We start from the raw sequence: 19,860 nt of genomic DNA, 5'->3' as shown, positions 1-19,860 counted from the left end.
ATGTGCATATAACTATTTTGTGAAATTAAGCGAAACTTAAAAATACCATAACTTTCTTATTTTACATCCAATTTTGATGAAATTTTTAATGTTATGCTTGTTGGATTTTCTCTTGTTATTCAAATCAACTTTTTGTTGGGTTGGACTTGTCATTCAGTGGTAGAATGAAGGCCTGATAAGAGATAATCAAAACGAGAAGTAGAAACATCAACATTATCATAGTGTGGAATAATTTCATATTCCAGTATTCATTGTGTATAAAATCCATGTGATTATAAATAAGACTGTTTTCTTTCCCACATGAATATACTGGTAGTCTGATTCCTATTATTCAGTATGAATGTCTAAGGTTGGGAATTGCCTTGATAATTGATAAGTGTTCTTTTGACCATTCTACATGTACCAGCAGTTTTATACCAAAACCAGCTGGGATAAACTACAGGAAGTAGAATGGTGTTTATTTTAAGGCTAACAACATAGATGATGGTATTGATTGGGGTTTTAATGTTTGGACATTAAAAAATCTCTTTAAAAGAATGTAAAAAAAAATGATTTAGTCAGTGCCAAATATGATTTTAACCATTTTCAAACTTTGTTTTACAGGCAGACAGGCTTGTACACTGAATAGGGACTATTATGTCTACCTTGCTAGATAGTGTTGACCTTTATGATAAGGTTATCACTGTTGAATAATGAATAAAAAATTTGTTCAAAATAGAAATCAGAAAACCTCTGAAAAATTAGTTGTTATGCACCTGGCTCATCCTTTATTTTCTTCTTGGGGGAGGGGGCTTTCAAATTCATTGTGTGAAATCATTCTTAAGTTCTTTTTGTGATTTGAGAAATACTTTGGGAAATACTCCAGTGGATAGTGTTGTATAATAAAACAGTTAATTTGTTTTTCTTTCAGGGGGTTTCATTGAACCCAGTATCAACCATGTTTAAAGTGCAGGCATCCCGTGCAAGCACTCTCCTACCTCGCATACGGGAGGCATGGCAATTCAGACAATTACAAAAGACAGCCACACCTTCCTGTGCAGTACTATCAACCAGTGGTCTCCATGGCAACAGATACAGATCGACCATTGCACAGGAGCAGCCAGCTGAGAAGAAAAAGATTGAAAAATTGATGGTTGCCAATAGAGGTAAGATTGTCTTTAAATTACAGACATTAAAAAAAAAAAACATACTACCTATTTTTATATTCTGAATTATATGAACAGTTTCTTCTTTATTTTATACTTTTTTATGAATTTGTTAGAAATTAATTCCCTGTATATTTGGTTGTCGCGGTCTTTTCAGTCATGTATGTTTAAAGCCAGTTTAACTATTTGTTGTGATGTTCAACTGAAATTACACCTATGTAAAGTGAATAGAGTTCATGTTAAATGGAATAGCGTTGTAGATTAAACATAAATACAGTTTGATTGCTAGAATTTATACAATAGGAGTGAAGTAAAAATTAATTGTAATGAACTAACTTGAAATTCAATTGGACGATAATTGCATATATTGAAATTGCACCATTTAGTACTTGAAGTTTGAATCAAATTAGCTGGAATTGATTTAATATTTTGGGGGGTTATTTTGATATACACTGTAATGGATTGAGGTACCATGACTTTCTCTTCAATATGATTTCAGGTGAGATAGCAATCCGAGTGTTTCGAGCATGTACAGAGTTAGGGATCCGAACGGTTGCTATCTATTCAGAGCAAGATAAAGGTAATATGCACAGAGGCAAGGCAGATGAAGCATACCTCATAGGAAAGGGATTACCACCTGTGGCTGCTTACTTATCTGTTCCTGAAATCATAAGAATTGCAAAGGTAAGATTTCATGAACTCCAATCAATTGGGATTTTTATTAGCGGTCTGGCAGTATGCCATCTAGTCAAAGGAGAAATGTAATCACCACAGATGTGATAATCTCATCTCCTAAACAAGAAATCTCAATTACACAGAGGAATTGGTGGTGTTTTTTTTCATTGAAATGTATTCAGTATATTGAATAGCATTGTATATTTAATGATATGACCAGAGATAGTATACAAAAAATGATTTTTTTTTTCATTCGTGCAATGGACAGAATACTTGAGGTGAAAGATGAAACGATCCATTCAACTCGGCTACACCTCGTTGAATGGGTCATTATTTAATCTTTCACCAAATGAAGTATTCTGTCCATTGCACGAATGAAGAAACATTCATTATTTAGTTTATATGACACCTAAAAATTGAGGGTTTTTTTCATATGAAATTCATGTATTTTGATATAAAACATGCTCATGCAGTGCGAGTTCGGTCTGTAGATTGTAACGTCATTACATCATGTGCACTGCTTATGCCTGCAGTTGAAGCTGTCTCGGTGCGCGAGTGCAACGGACAAAATTGCACGATGAAGGGATCCAAAACTGCACGGCTGATGATGTCATTGCAAAATGGGCTGAATGAATGATATCAAACAACCAATCAAATCACATGGATCTATCCAGGTGTCATATAATGACAAATAGTAGAACATAGATTTTTGTTTATTTAAAGCTGTTCTGATTTCCATGGGCCTCTGCTCTGCATGTTTGAGATTACATCATAGTTATTTTTATTCATTCAAAGATTTGAAAACACTGTTTATAATGCTTAGAACATGTTGGCATGGACACTTTGCCACTTAAAGGACACAGAGATTGTTTTCTCTCTCTCCCAGTGATTCAGACTTCTACTGCCATTCTGCCAATATACATGTACATGTAGTCAACAGTGCTGTGTGTGCATAAAACATTCATGGCGCTGAGTGAAAAAGTTATTGAGCAGAACCACTTAATATGGGATGATTGTTTATGAATAATTCAAGAAGTGATATAATTAACTTTTCTTTTTATTGTGCTTCTGTTGTGGTTGAGCTATCCCTTTAAATGTTATTCAAGTACCTCAATGTGCACTATTGAAGTTCATGAGACCTTGAGATGAGACAAGGTCAAAGATTGTAAAATATCCCTGTTTATTGGAACCCTGCCAGTTTCTCTGTTATGTTTTCTAATCTTTTTACAGCTCCAATAAAAGGCATGATTTCTAGCAAAGTGTAGTAATTTTTCTCTTTAAATATTTTTTTTCATGATATAATACAGCATACACATGTATAAAAGTCTCCATGCTACAATGAAGAGATCCCCCTCCCCTATATCCTTTCAAATGAGCAGTCATGATAAAGGATATACTGGTACAATAGGAGCGATGATGACATTTATTTCTAATGAGGTTGTGCATGGAAAATGCTGAATTATAATAACCAGCTGAGACAACAGTTCTTAGGTTTCACTGCAAATACTGGAGCATGCATGCATGATTAAAATTGATTTGCAGTCTCTTTCAGATTCAAGTAAACAAAGTTATATGAATTTCTATATTTTATCAACCAATATCATATTCAAGGGAAGTGTTGTATTGTTTTCCAAATTACAGTTTCTACACTGGAAAAGGAATTTGAAAAAAAATGCCTTTTCACTGTTCTTGCTACATTTTTCTTACACAATATGTTACTAAAAATTATCCCCCCAAAATCCTAGGCTGGCGGTTTTATTATTTTTCAATTTGGCTTGATCATGGGCAAAAAATTACTTTGTTGGCATACATCATCTATTTGTTAGCATGTTTGTTGACATTTCAGTGAATGTCAAAGCAGTTAACAAATTCATTTTCCTGTTTGTCAGTAAACTGCTCAAAGTCCTGCCAACCAGTTTGAATTCATAATACATTATGTTTATTTACCAGGTCCATGGGACCAGGTCATTGGTAAACTACATGTATAAAGTACACTTTTTGTCCAGTATCATTATCATGACACTCCCCGTGTGATACACTGTATTTGAACTTTAATGATTACAATTAGATTACAATGAACATGTATCATAAGGCAAATAATAATTTTTATTTTTGAGGGCGACTTCACAACCTACTGTATTAATGTGCAACATTCCAGGGCTGTTTTGAGCATTATAGGGGAAAATGACCCCAGCCTCAGTTTAATTTTTTCCCCAGGGACACCTAGTACAATATGATAATCAAGCTTGGTGTTGGGTACATGTACCCATTACTGTACATGGAGGTATTTTCGATTAGCTGACTTCGCGTACATCCTGGTTTATTGTATGTAAACAAGAAGGTGGCAATTGGATCACTGAAAAGGACCAGCTTAATTGAATAAGGGATCACATTCTTTTGATTAAAGAAAATATGGAAAAAGTCAAAAGTACATTTCATTGACATGTTGACAGTTTTGTTGAGAAGAAGTTCCACAAAATTCTGTTTATTCAAATTCAACATTAATTTCAACTTTAAATGATAGTGTATAGTATTCAAATTAAATGAAAGTTGTACATGTTATGATAATTTGAACGATGTACAGTACACTCAACCTATTATTGTATCCTGAAGCCTGTAATATTAGTACCGAAGGGGGTTCAAGAGAGAAATTCCTTTCCTGCTTGAGCACCTATATGGGTAGCACAGCTGAAGCTGGGGTAATAATAGCAGTGCTTTGTATCCTCGGGCAAACAGTGCTTCCCCCAAAAAAAAAAAATACAGCTATTATTTTTATCATTATCAATTTGAGTTCTTACACACCAAAATGTTTACAAAATTAATCATGAAAATTGAAAATAATCAATGGGGTTTGGGGCTTGCTCACTGTGCCAGTTCATTGTTTGTTCAAATATACATGTAGTGCTCTATATCCAGAAACTCCTCATAATAATTTTTTTTTGGCTTGCTCACTTTGCAGACTCACAAATGTAAATTTTCTCCTTTTTTTGTTATTTAGCAACACAAAGTTGATGCTATTCATCCTGGATATGGATTCTTATCAGAAAGAGCAGACTTTGCCAAGGCTTGTACCGAAGCTGGTATCAAGTTCATTGGTCCATCACCTACAGTTGTACATCAGATGGGTGACAAGGTGGAAGCTAGACAAATTGCTATAGCAGCAGGTAAACAAATGATGGGTACCCTGTCATACCAGGGGGGGGTCACACACCTGCATAGATTGCTGTCGGGGTTGGGAAAAATAATATAGTAAAACAAAAAAATTTAAGAAAAAAATACCTTGTAACATATCATACCTTGTGGGTGTAAAGTTTTACCTATAAAAACTTGTTTGCCCCTCTCCTTCCAATTTCTTGATTTCATGAAGTCAGTATAGTGGAAGATAAACTGGTACTGGTTATATGGCGATGTGTGGTTTCAGCAGGTAAAGTTATTATTAATAAAGTGTGATACCTTTCAATTCAAACCCAAATGAGTTATCAGTGTAACAAGTTGCAAAGGGGAAAGTATGCTACTTGCTGAGAATACTATTCGGGGCAATGGATCAGTGAAAAATTATATGAACTATAATCTGGGGTGATTTACATTTAGCCTTTAAACTGAAAATTAGCCCCAATTATGAATGATAATTTGAAATGAAAGTTGGTAGAGAAATAATCACCAATTAGATTTTTTCCACTCTGTAAGGCACCCCTTGACATTCATACATGATTATGTGCTAGTTTTATAATACCAGTTTGGTATGGAATTATCCAATTTTATTTACAACCTGTTTTTGTGCCGTTGGCCTATATTTTATCTAATTTTCAAGTTATTGGGCTGCAGTCTAATTTTTCTTATTAGATTATTGTGACCAAATTGTAGTGGGGAAAATTAAGTCAATCAATTGAACCATTGAAACCAATTTGATTATTGAATATGAATGAGACGTAAGCCAGGTCAAATTAGACCTGATGTTGATGGATCTAAAGACTGCATCTAGTTTTACTGGCTTTATATGATCTGTGAGTTTTCCCAACTAGTATTAAACCAAAATGGCTCTAAACCAAATGAGGTACAACCCATATATGTACAGGAAATATGTAGCAAAAAAATGGCATGTATGTAGAATATCTCAATAGCTACCATATTTTGATAATCAAATCTTTGATCATCTATTACATGATAATCATATCATACATTTTAACTGTTTTCTTTGTAGTACTTGAATATTTCTCAGATATGCCCATTGTAGGACTATGATAATTTTGTCTCCTGATGATTATGTTTTGTGGTGCAGGTGTACCGGTAGTACCTGGAACCGATGGTCCAGTCACTACATCACAAGAAGTTGAAGAATTCTGTGAACAGTATGGATTCCCAGTTATCCTCAAAGCAGCATATGGAGGAGGAGGAAGAGGAATGAGAGTCGTCCGATCTATGGATGTAAGTTAATATAATGGTAACATGACAGTGGACAATACTTGTCAAGGAGATTTTATACCAAATGTCATGGGCTTTAAAATGTTACTGCACCTGTGTTCTGAATATGTCTATATATCTATCCAAGCCACGGTTGATTGCAACATCCCTCCATTCCATTCAATATTTTACCATTTGGTACACTCTTCCAGCTTAACCCGTTCGCGACGGCATAGTAGAATAGGTTCTAACACCCCAAACGAGATTAATCAGCCGGCCATGTCAAGTTCGAACAGCTCCATTGTTCCATGCGTGCGAGCTGGATCGTTGATTACAAAAGCGTGTGTGCGATCCACGATGAGTGAATTGATCGATCGATAGTTTTCGCGCATGCGTAGTTCATTTCCTGTTTTGGCTGCACGGAGTTCAGAGCTCACCTGTCGCTCCAGTGCTAGTCCGTACAGAGTGACTTCTTTGAGAATGTAATGTTGGTGATGTGGGTTTTGAAGTTCTTCTTGGACTTCTTCTTTTTCGATATTACTATTATCATAATATTCTCATAATGTTACTATTATCATAATATTCTCCCTTCCTTTCTTCTTCCTTTTCTTCTTTTTCGATCTTCTTATTATTATCAAAATTATTATTCTCATTTCTTTTCTTCTCATATTCTTTTTTTTCGATATTCTTCACATCTTATCATCCTCATTTCCTTTCTTCGTTTGTTCGATCTCTGTCTCATCTTTTTGTTCTTTTACTTCCTATTTATAGACCCCCCCTTCTCCCTTGATATAGTCTTGCTTTGTTTCCTCTTGCAAATGAAATCCTCCTTGTTGTTTCTTCCTTTTTTATAATGCTCCCTTTTCATTTTCTCCTCCTCCTCCTTCTTCTTCACTGATAATTGTGTAATCCTACACCTCCATCTCCTAAGTTTTCTCTTTCTATTTCCCTTCTATTTATTCTTGTTATGAATTTGCTTGTGCTTCTTTTTTTCGCCTTTTTTCTTCGTCGTCTTATCTTCTCTTTATACCTATTCTCATTCTTTTACTCCCGTCGTCCTATTTTGCTTAATTTTGTTCTCTCTGTTTTTCTCTTCATGCAAAATGAAAAAAAATTAAGAATATGATATTTCCTTTTAAAAGTATGCCCCCCAAAACATGAATCTTCAAAATATCGTTATATGCATACAAGTAATACTTTCTGAACAAGAAATCATAATCTTCTCGATTAAAATTTGCAAGGTGGTATACGACAATTATTATGAAGATTATTTATCATTTATCATCCAATTACTTAAGTTAGCCCACCCCACCCCCCATGATCACCATAATCTTCTCCCTTCATCTTTTTTCTGTTTCGTCTGCTTTTTTATTTTATCTTTTTCTTTGTCTTATCATTATTATATTCATAATCTTAACCATTGTTGTTATTATCAATATTATTATTATTTTTTTTATTATCCGATTGTTATATTTTCTTTTATTATTTGTTATTATCATTGTTAGTGTTGATAGTAATGTTTATAATTGTTATCATTGATATTATGTAAACATTTGAATATTTTACATGTAAAGAATAAAAAAAAATAGTTTAATTCGATTGAAAAATATTATTGTTATTGTCATGAATGCCATCCCCTCTACTCTCTCTAATCCCCTTACCTCTAGTCAACCTTTACACTTATATTCTCTCCTCTATTTTCCCTTTACTTTTTCCCTTCTATTCAATCAGTAGCTTACGCAGGGGGAGAGGGTTCAATTTCATACGAGGCGCTTTTAATCGAAAAAAATGTACTACAACACTGCGCAGACAAGTGGGTTATGCTCTCTCTCTCTTCATCTCCCGTTCCGTGCCCCCCGGCCCTCTCTCTATTTTTTCCCTTCTGAGTATATTCTCGTCATCACAGAAATATGTCCAAACCCGGCCCTCCAAGCCCAACCCATACTAAAAAATAGAACCTACATTAGGATAGGTGCCCGGCATATTCGGCCCATAATCAATTTCAAATGATTTCTAGATTTTATACGTCGTCGAGAAATGTTCAACAAAAACCTCCAAATTATTTCCTTAATTCAAAATCCAACGGAGACGTTGCCATGTATTTGTGTAAAAAAATGAATATTATGTATCCAATGATTCTAGTAATTAAAATTGTATTAAAAACAAGACATTCTGCCTTTCTTTCATTATCCAAGAATATACAATAAGTCCCTGCAAACCGTTTTATTTATTGTGAACTTACTCAATTCTCAGTTTATTTCACTAGTTTAGAACGTGTGTGGTTATTTTCTTGACATTTATGTGCAAACGATTTAATGATCAACAAATGATTAGTAATTCATGGAAAATGCAAGAAAAAATAACTTAAGTATATGTTGGTCAATTTAAAATGGAAAAAAATGAGTGTGACCAGAAAGACATTTTCGGTTTTGCTGGTATTCTAGTTGTCAGAGATCGGCGGTGAACCAAGGAATTCTTGGTGGAGGGGACTATAAATGCGCTACTTTTTCTTTACTTTTTTCTGACAAGCAAAGGGGGGGGGGGGAGAAATAGAGGTCAGCAATGAAATCGCAACCCAAGTTACACCATTACTATTTTATACCCTTTTTTTATTCTAGTGCATATAAATTATATTCCATCATTTAACCCCCCCCCATTTGTTTCGCCACACTCACTGTCAAATTTTCGGACAATATATGATTTGATTAACATTTTAGGAACTTTCCGTTCGGAAATTATTATTTCCTGCGTTCAGTTTGTTTTAATATCCAATTTCGTCAAGATGAAAAAGGACTCTGAAAATAATAACCTGCATTGCCAAAGTATAATTCTAAAATGTCGTAAGTGTATATAATTTCTCACCCGGTACATTCACCTTTACAGAATTTCGATGTATTAAAATAATTCTTATATTTTATTTCTCCACTTCCTTTTTCCTTGTAGCCAACAATCCATAAGAGCTCCGATGAAAATACAAATATAACGAGTTAATTAGAGAACTGTAAGAGGAAGAGCGTGCTTCAAAAGAGATACATAGAAAGGCCATTCTCGCCTGCCTAAATATCATATTCCAGCTCATATTAAGTGATATATATTATCTCTAATTAATTAATTGTCTTAATTAATCAATTCATGTACTGATTGCTTTATCTCATATTTATCTTTATCAAAGTTGAACGTCTGTTATATTCTATGGAGTACGGCCAAAAATGAAACAAATAACTGAATGGACGTATATGGAATCACAATATGCTTTATGCCGTTTTTCTCGCACCCTTCTAACAAGCAATTAAAAAAAAATTAAACGAGCCGCATGATGATAATGATTAATAATTCATATAATATCCACTAAACATTGTGATCAAGGCGCTCTACTTATTCATTACCCGGCTTACATCATTTGTTCCGTGAAAAGCATTATAGGCCTGTTTGCAGACATAAACATAAATATTTTATTTTAATATATTCTGCTTTTCATTCCCTCTATCTTCTCGAATAATATATCCATGGAATGCATATTTACTCCATGCTCTGGATTCCTATCGCATCACATTTTTTTTTATATGCAGGTCAAACCAAACCACGATAACATACTCAATCAGAATAAAATCAATTGGGGAAACCTTAGATTTTTTCGAAAATTCATATGAGATTACTGATATGGATAAAACATGCTTCATATACTTTGTACATCGTAAATAACACATATTAGTCTTCATTAGCATGATTATGCCTATGTCACGGCGTTTATCACTCTTTGGTGTTAAACCAAACTGACAAAGTGTGAATTCATCCGTACATCCTTCCCTTTCAAGTCACTCTTTTACATTGTTAGTAAGTGGCAACTTTATTGACCTTCGCTGGATGCCCTTTTGTGATTTTCAAAGGAAAGGGGGCCATGCCTCCATCAATTACCACATCCGTATCGTTAGAACAAAATAGAGTGTACGTACGATCCGAGGTATTCTCAATAGCCAGCTGTATACACTTTTTGTTTAGGATTATAGAAATCGATATCAACTTAAAGTCGTGTACTCTCTTCTAGTTTGATCTAGCTTGATCAGTTCATGAAGTTGAATATTATGACAGCCATTTTCAAGAAGCAAAATAATGCACCTAAATGAAAGAAGAAAACAAAAATCGATGTGTTATAAACTGAAACCATGATTTTTCTTCTTCCTATATTTTATCAACGGCGCCATTTTTTAAAAAAGAAGTGCACACCTAGTTAGCAGTAATGCATATAGCATTTTCATTTATTTGAAAAGCAGGATAAAAGAGCATTGTAGATTAAATGCCTTGCTCACGGGCATATAGGTGCCGCGGCCGGGATCGAACCCCGGACTTTTTGAAACCTCACAAGCAATCTTATAAAGTATCGATCGTTTTCGATCTATCGTTGATCATATCAGCGCACGCACGCAGCTCTGCGCGCGTTTTGGGTTGCATTTCGCTGCTCCCTTTGTTTTCCCTCACTTTTATTGATTACGGTATATACGTGGTTCTGCGAAACTGAAAATCGTTGAAATCAAGCTTCCATCGCGGCAATGCCCACTGTACGCCAATATTGGACTCTCTTCGAAGCATAACTCGTTTTATAATGCTTTATAAACTATAGAAACAAAAGGTAAAAACGTATGACTTTCTGGAATGTGTAGTTTAATTAATGGACATTGTAATTATAACACAGAAAAGGCAGAAACATAGTATGAAATTGTATTTTTAAAGCCTGCAAATGGATGCGAGTAATAGCCTTTGGGGAACCGACTATATACGGCTCCCGTACATGAATAAGTTTTAGGGAACCGTATATATCCGGCTCCCGTTGGCAACGGGTTAACTCCACTCTGAATCAAGACTTGTAATTTTGAACAAATTTTTTGCTAAGTATCATGAATATTTGATATGTTTATTTGTCTCATGTTTGAACAGGAAGTGACAGAGAACTTTGAAAGAGCATCGTCTGAAGCTTTAGCAGCATTTGGCGATGGATCAATGTTCATTGAAAGATATATAGAAGAGCCAAGACATATTGAAGTACAAGTACTAGGTAAGAACATGTACTACTACTAGGTAATAATGTAGATTGTTACCTATACAAGGCATTTTAGCAGATTAATAAAAGCCATATTTCGCTCGCTACTTTCGATGCAAGACCAACGAGGTTAACATTTGTCATGTTGCCTTCCCGGGCTTTGCCCATAGGAATCCAGTACAAAACAGGGTAATATTGGCTATATTTCTGCTAGTGCGCTTGCGCAGTAGGAGCCCATTTTGATCACTCATTAAATCGGGCTGGAACCAGTTTATAAACCAGCGCATTGTAGATAATCCACAGCACGGCCAAGGCTTACACAAACGTAACCCAAGCGCAATATTTCTACGCGTTGAGTGTATGTGCATGCATAGGATACATGACTGGAAGGTAACAATTAACGTCACAGTTGCTTAGCAAGGATTACTTCTAAAGTAGTGATTAGTAAACAGGCTTATAAATTTTTTAAAGTAAAAGTATAATAGAAAGATTAAATGAGAACAAAGTTTGAAATTTAATATTTATTTTATGAGTAATTCGGAGGGAGAGATTACAGGAGATCCCTTCGCGCATGCGCAGTCATCATTCAAAGCATCAAATATGGCTCCTGATAAAACAGCAAGAAAGATTAAACTAAGATGAGAACAAGTTAGAGCTAATTTCGCCTTAGAGTAATGGGAGGGAGCGGGGGGCCTGTAATCTCTCCCTCCGAATTACTCATAAAATAAATATTAAATTTCAAACTTTGTTCTCATTTAATCTTTCTATTTTATTTCGTAATTCTCCTGGAGAAATTACAGGAGATTTCAAAGCTCAGGAGGCATATTTGATACCAAAATTACACCAAGTCACAACCCTGGTGTGAACAAAACATAATACCTCTATACAACCGAGGATGAGGCACTGCCTAACAAGGAGGCTGAGAAGTCACTTTTCTGATCCAAAGCCTTATGGTAGAACTGTTGAAAGGTTTTCTCACTAGACCATCCAGCCTGTCTGAGAATAGCAGCGATGGGAACTTCTGACCTCTCAGCTGCTGACACCGACGCAGCCCTCGTTGAGTGCGCCTTGTAGATATCAGTGTCTACCCCAGCTGCAGCTAGAGTTACTCGTATCCATCTGGAGATGGTTTGTTTACTTATCCTCCCATGAGGCTTCTGATAGCTGATAAAAAGGAATTTTTCTGATCCCCTCAAACGTTCTGTTCTTCGAATATAATGTTTTAGATAATGAAGTACACACAGTCGTTTATCTAGAGGGTAAGCTTCCAACGTCATATCTCCGGTGATATGTCCTGGTCTGTCTTGTTTTAGTAGTTGACCAAACCAAAACGTAGCTCCACTATCTTTAAGAGTCATTTGCTCAATGTTTAACTGATGAAGCGACTGCACCCGCTGCGCTGAGGTTAGTGCCAAGAGGGTGACAAGTTTCAGGCTCAAAAGCTTGAGGCTAAGGGTTTTCGCAGGTGCTAGCTTCCTTAAATGGTTCAACACCAATTTAACGTCCCAGATATGAGTGTACCTGGGTTTGGGTGGTCGAAGTTGAAAGGTTCCTTTCATAAAGCGGTGCACTAAGGGATGAGTTCCCACCGTAAAAGGACCATCTAAAACTAAAAATGTAGATAAAGCACTTCTTGCAGTGTTCAAGGTACTATAACCAGCTCCATGTTCAAACAAACTTGTAAGGAACTCCAATAAATTTTCTACTGATGATTGAACATAATTCCAACCTTTGTCCAAACAAAATTTTTTTCCATTTTCTTATGTAGATACAGTATTGATTTTTAGTAGAGTCTCTCCATGAAGACATTATGATCTCCGTAGTCTTTTTATTCAGTCTCTTGAAAGGTTTCCGGAGATCCTGCAACATAATAGATCAAAGCGATCCCAAAAGGGGTGAGTGACATTTGAGAAAGGTAGAGTTAGTAAACCTTTCCTCCTCTTAATTTCTACATGTTTCCCTACTGTCATAATGTGGAGCAAGGGAAACCAAGACTGTGAGGGCCAATTTGGGACAAGTAGTAAGCCCGTAGCTTTGTCATTCAGAATTTTCTGCAAGCAACTTGGTATGAGACAGAATGGTGGGAAGGCATGAAAATTCAACTTGGCCCAGTTTAGAGAGAATGCATCAACCGAGAATGCACTAGGATCAGGTAGCCAAGAGACATACCTTGGCAATTGATTATTCAGTCGAGATGCAAATAAGTCAATATCTGGGGAGCCAAAGTAATGAGTAATTTGGTTAAAAGCTTGCTTATCCAGTGTCCACTCTGTCCTATCATTGAATTTCCGAGACAGCTTGTCAGCTTCTACGTTTAGCTTGCCTGGAATATAGGAAATAGACAGCCAAATATTTCTCTCTAAACACCATTTCCAGATTGTATTTGCAATTTCATTGCAACTGCATGATCTAGTACCCCCCATATGCTGGAGATAGGTAACTGCAGTTACATTATCTATGCATAGTAGGATATGGACTTTTTTCATAGATGTACAAAAGGACATTAGTCCGAAAAAGGCTGCCAGTAATTCAAGATAATTAATCTCATTATTCTTAGCCTTGACAAGCTCCTCGGCATTCCATCGCCCACCTGTGCTAGAATTTAGCTCCATACACTTAGCTCCCCATCCCGAACCACTTGCATCGGAGTACAACTCCAGGTCCGGTTCTTTTCTCTGAATAGACGAGTATACAATGTGCAGGTTTGCTATCCACCATTCAAGATCATACCGAGCTGCCTGCGAAAGTTGCATGGATCTATCAAAATGACCTTTGTTAATTTTCAGTGCTACAATTTTGTCTGATTCTAAAGCCCAATAGAAAAGCGGACCATATTGGACAGCAGGGAATGTTGCTACAATTGTTCTGGAGACTGCTCTAATACGAGGCAAGTTAGTTTGGAGGAGGTCTAAGCAACACTTTTTAACTTCATTTACCTTGTCAGAAGGAAGTGTAATGGACATATTCACTGAATTAAGTACAAATCCAAGGAAAGTAACTTAAGTAAGTTCCTGTAATGGTTTGAGTACCGACTTATCAGGGTAAATAACAAACCCAAGCTGTGATAAAAGGCTAACCGTAGCATCAATTGCCTTGTGTACTTTGGCCTTATTGTTACCAATAATGATGGTGTCATCAAGATAACCCACTAAGATGTGATTTGCTTGGTGCAGTGTGGCGAACACTGGTTTCAAAATTTTGGTAAAGAGCCGTGGTGCAGTACTCAAACCATTTGGTAAACAAGTGAATTGAAAAAGAGTGTCTTGCCAAATCTTAAGTACTTTCTATCTGAAGGGTGAACTGGGACCGAAAAATAAGCATCCCGGAGGTCCACTGAGGCAAGAAAACAATTTTCTGACATTGTGTTGCTGTATGTATGCTATCCATCTTAAAATGCTGATAGCTCATATACTTGTTCAGGTCAGAAAGATCCAGAATAACTCTTAGCCCACCATTTTTCTTGGGCCGAGTAAAAATGTTGGACACAAACTCTCCCTTCTCATGGGAGCACTGTTCAATCACCCTTTTCTCAAGTAAGTGTATAATTTCTTGATTGATTTTAATTACTTCAGCTGTTCTGATGTGAAAACAGCGTGGGGGTAGTGAACGGTATGGTTTAATAGATACATTTTCAAATTCTAATTTATACCCTTCAACAGCTGATAAGATAACGTGATCAGAAGTAATCTTTCTCCAATTGTTTACAAAATGCCTCAGTCGGCCACCAATAGGAAACTTTGAATAATCATTAAGTAAACTCACCTCTTCAGCAGAAGTAGTTACTTTGTTTTCTTCCAAGGTGCACCCTGCTTTGGGGGAAAGGGGCTGTGGGAAGGCATTCTGCTCTGCGAGCCTGGGTTCTGCCACTGGTCTTGACCCTTGTTCTTGCGTCGTTTCCACTGGGGCTGCCCTAAAAAAGGACCCTCTGGGTTGCCTGACCACAAATCATGTTGGGCTGATTGCGCCCATCCCAATTCACGGGTACTGGTTTTATTCCTGGCATATGGGTGATATGAGTGAGTCTTGAATTGCTTGTCCTTTAATTGACCTCTCATCATCCCTGCAGCTGCCTTTTGTTGCTCACTCAGGTCTTTCACTTGCTTAGCAAGATCATCTCCAAACAAGAACTTGCCCACTTGGGAAGATTTGCACAATGGTGTAAACTTCATATCAGGTCTGATAAGACGTTTCCTAGTGCAATTTAGCTCAAAATTGGCATTGCTGAGCAAAGCGAGGCAATCTTGTTGAGCTTCAGAAATATTCCCCGGGTCTAAAGATTGCAAAAATGCTGTCAAACCTCTGGTTAGTGAACGTTGAATTTTTTGTAGTTGCAGGTCTCTTTGTCTAGTTACTTGTTTTAGTTTGTCCCAAATGGGACCATTAACTCTTGGCACATCGACCAAGGGGCAATTGGTGGGTGGGGGGTATTTCCCCAAAGACTCCTCAAGAGCCTTTTCACCCAACTTGTTGGAGAGTAAATACGATGCAGACATCGCTAGGTTATCATCAATTGCTTGTCCCATCTCTTGGGGCTGGGCAAACTTAGCGGCTAATGCCGGAATGCTTGGGCCTTGGCCCACATCACATTCACCTTCCCCACTCTCGAAATCTGGTGCTTGTGAATAGTCATCACTGACATTGGTCACATGGACCTGACCTGCGTGAAACTGAGAATTCTGATCATCATAGCCATAATTACTATCATCGTAAAAAGACTCAGCCTCAGAAGGAATATTATCTTGATAATGGCTGACCTGGTAAGTGGTTCTCCAGTGCTTTAGTCAAAAGCGATTCTAATTTAGTAAGTCTCTCCTCGAACTCAGAGTTTGAAGTTGAGGGGGAAGGTTTATTCTTTTTTGGCTTGGCTTTTGATGATGGTGCCATATCGGTTCCTAAGCCCGAAGAGCCCGGCAGAGATTTAATATCTCCTTTGTCTTTATGTTTTTTGACAATTTTATTGGGCTTGGCTTTCAATAGTGCCATATCGGTACCTATGCCCGAAGAGCCCGACGGAGATTTGATATCTCCTTTATCATGCGAAGCTGGTTGCTGGCTCGCGGAACGGGTCCCTGCACCCGGCTTCGCCAGCGTCTGGTCCGGTGGAGAAACCGGCGGGCTGGTATCCACATTCAAGAGATCACGATTCATGATCTAATTTCCGACAGGAAGTACTCCAACTCGAAACAAAAGTCGATGTTAGAAGGAGGTTGTTAAAGAAAAAAGTTCTAGCACATTAATTCCAGCAACCAACTCGAAGAAGGGTAAGAAAAAACAATTTTTATCTTACCCAAAATGGCGGAAAATGACTGCCAAAACAATGCTGCGAACGTAATGACTGCGCATGCGCGGGCGGGATCTCCTGTAATTTCTCCAGGAGAATTACGAAATAAAATTACACATTGTACAGCCTTAGGTAATGATGATAATATTGACTGGCTCTTCTTTCTGGAAACCTCAAATATGTTGCCCTTAAAAGAACCATATTGCCCTTGTCTGTAGGCCAATATGATTTTGTTGCGGGTGACATATTTGATGTTTCACTCAAGGCCAGTCAATATTATATAAGTATGCCTATTATTTGGAAATGATATGGCAGTATATTGGAAAATTCTCTTCAATGCAGTTATGAAAATATTTGCAATGCATATTATATAACAAAAAAAATATTTGTGATATATTATACTTACTCACCTGTAGCATGTCATTTGTAAACTGATTTTATGAGTCTCTTTGACCCATTCATGTTTGTTTTCTGGTATAATGCAAAAGCTCTCAATTATGTAGCAATAACAGATACAAGAAGATGAAAATTAGTTGGGAAACCATCCTAGATGATATGAAACATTTGAAGTAGGTATAACACAATGTTACTGTGAGGTTGTTATGACAAGGGGAAAGGGGAGGGTTAGGAAAGGCAAAAAGATTAGAATATGTAAGCTCTGTCAAAATGTGTGGTAGTGGGGTCAAGGGACAGAGCTGTTTCACCCCCTCAGTTTGATCATTCATATTCATCAAGATCCAAGTCATTAACCCATCATATTAATGTTAATCACAGGTGACAAATTTGGAAATGTGATCCATCTTTATGAGCGTGACTGCTCTGTGCAACGTAGACATCAAAAGCTGATTGAACTAGCCCCTGCCCCTATGCTTGACCCCGCCCTGAGGAACAAAATGACGTCCGATGCTGTTAAACTTTGTCAGTCAGTCAACTATGAGAATGCTGGGACTGTTGAGTTCCTCCTTGATAAACAAGGCAATCATTACTTTATAGAGGTCAATGCAAGATTACAGGTGGAACACACTGTCACTGAAGAAATTACAGGGTATGTATGTATGTACGGATGAATCTGCTTAATAAGTTGAATCTATTGGGACATCGGAACTTGAGGACTTTAACTTTATTGGAAAAAGTAGATACATGTTTGGCATAATCTGGTCTTAGAATTGCTTTGACTTTAGTGGTTAATGGACTGTAGTCACTTGACGTATAGAATGGTACTTAAGGCATTTTGGATACTCAATGTTTATGCCACTCCTATGTATCTCATATTTAACTCCAAGACAATGGATTTCCCAATGGTTCATTTTGAGAATGAAAACCGATTACAAAGACCAATTTAAGTTACGTCTTTATTTCTGGGTCAACTGACTTACATGTACATATCTGACTTATAGGTCTCTTAAAAATATACATCTGCAAAACAATGAGTGATTTTTGTTTCGCCTGCATAGCAGAAAGAGACTATAGGCGCCGGTTTCCCGACAAATTCTTAGCCAAGGTTAAGTTTTTGAAATGTCATCATAACTTAGAAAGTATGTAGACCTAGTTTATGAAACATAGACATAATAGTAATAGTGTATCACTGAAGATCCTGCCCAAGTTTCAGGTCACATGATTAAGGTCAATGAACTTTGACCATGTTGGGGGTATTTGTGGAATTGTCATCATAACTTTGAAATTTCATGGATCTAGTTCATGAAAATTTAGACATAAAGAGCAATTAAGTATCACTGAACATCATCTGCATTTCAGGTCACATGACCAAAATCAAAGGTCATTTAAGGTCAATGAACTTTTTCCGTATTGGGGCTATTTGTTGAATTGGTATCATAACTTTGAAAGTTATCATTTTTATCATATTAGTTTTTTCTTTTGGTTAATAATTATTCAATAGCTGTTTTCAAAGTCAGAATTCTTGCTATATTGAATAGTGCAGGCAAGACAGCCAGAGGTGTTCCACTTGTTATTATGATTAATTTATTCCATAAATTGACTCTTCAAAGTCTCGTCAAAGTCTCGGACAAAGTGCATGATTTAATAGCATTCTTTACGATTATAAGTGGATTTTTGGATTTGGTGGATTCTTTTATTATTTGGAAATATATTCGTGATATTGGAAACATATTCACTGGAATTCTGAGTGATATTTTGTGGTGAATTTGATCTTAGTCTCTCCGTGCTCCATATACGACTTTCCATCATAGTCCCATCTGTATACACAGGAACCTCCTGAACTCTTGGAAACACAAATCGGTAATTTTACACTCTATTCGTCTATTACTGCGGCTTATACTGATTGATTCATATCTTACTAGTGTGATTATTGAATACACTCTGCAAAATGACTAAAAATAAGCTTGCATCGAAATTAAAAACTAACTCATGTCATGGAATTCCTGGATCTGATCAATTTAGATGCAAATTACCAAAGCATTTGACAATTTCTAGTATAAACACTCTCTTATCTCATCTACTGAAACATGATATTGTCAATGCAGCACTTGATGAAGAATTGATTGATTATCTAACATCTGAATTAGGATCGATATATAGTCATCTGAATACAGATATTGCCCGTCATTACAGCATTTTAGCAACAAAAAATGGCCGCCATGACTTTCACAACTCTAGATTACATGAGCATACTCCCCATGACAACGGCAAGCAAACGGATTCCCCCACTACCTTAATTGGTCATGGTAATTCGTATGCAAATTTTGTTGATAATAGCTGCCAAACGGATTCTTACCCCATGTTAAACAACCGTGACGTTGAGTCACGAGGAAATCCCATTCATATACACAAAAGCTGTTTATGTACAACGGACTCATCTGTAGTACGAAAGGATTCCCCGCCTAAGAACACGTCATCAAAGGATTCACCCTCTGCTCAGTCGAGGGTAAACTGCTCTTTGTCCACTTGCTCATGCGCGAAGCAAAGTGCAAGCTCTTGTTTGTATACAGACTACGAACTACATTTGAAATTGGATCGCCTTTCAAAGGAATTCAAAGATTTGCAACTGAAGGTAAATGAACTTTTAGTAGGGTTGTGCCCTGATGAACCCGCTCCCTTACAGAATGCTTGCATTAAAGAATATGATGCCATTCAGCGACCTGCTGATTCAAACTGTTCCCATGAAGAGTCCCCTGAAGTTATCCGTCCTACTCCAACACACATCGGTCATACCGATATATTTGATATTGATAAACAACTCAATGAGTACAGAAACAAGCAAAAACTAATATACGATGAATTATCAGGCAGAAATTATGATAATAACACTCAATCGGACCATGACATTAAACATGCAAAGGATAATA

The 19,860-nt window shown here is 36.7% G+C and overlaps 1 protein-coding gene across 2 annotated transcripts in view; it reads left to right on the top strand.

Annotated features, from left to right (window-relative positions):
- The window catches only part of LOC121419398 (pyruvate carboxylase, mitochondrial-like), a 52,340-nt gene that overhangs the window by 3,637 nt on the left and 28,843 nt on the right, over nucleotides 1–19,860 (top strand). For both annotated transcript variants that reach the window (XM_041613853.1, XM_041613852.1), the window contains exons 2-7: nucleotides 911–1,145; nucleotides 1,645–1,829; nucleotides 4,819–4,984; nucleotides 6,100–6,245; nucleotides 11,154–11,271; nucleotides 17,312–17,582. In XM_041613853.1, coding sequence (XP_041469787.1) covers nucleotides 938–1,145; nucleotides 1,645–1,829; nucleotides 4,819–4,984; nucleotides 6,100–6,245; nucleotides 11,154–11,271; nucleotides 17,312–17,582 — 1,094 coding nt within the window. In that variant the 5' untranslated portion in view covers nucleotides 911–937. The remainder of the gene's footprint in view (nucleotides 1–910; nucleotides 1,146–1,644; nucleotides 1,830–4,818; nucleotides 4,985–6,099; nucleotides 6,246–11,153; nucleotides 11,272–17,311; nucleotides 17,583–19,860) is intronic.

This window comes from Lytechinus variegatus, chromosome 7 (assembly GCF_018143015.1).
Source record: "Lytechinus variegatus isolate NC3 chromosome 7, Lvar_3.0, whole genome shotgun sequence".
NCBI classification, from domain to species: Eukaryota; Metazoa; Echinodermata; class Echinoidea; order Temnopleuroida; family Toxopneustidae; genus Lytechinus; species Lytechinus variegatus.
The sequence above is the reverse complement of the archived record's forward strand: the minus strand, read 5'-3'. Positions and strand labels throughout refer to the sequence as shown.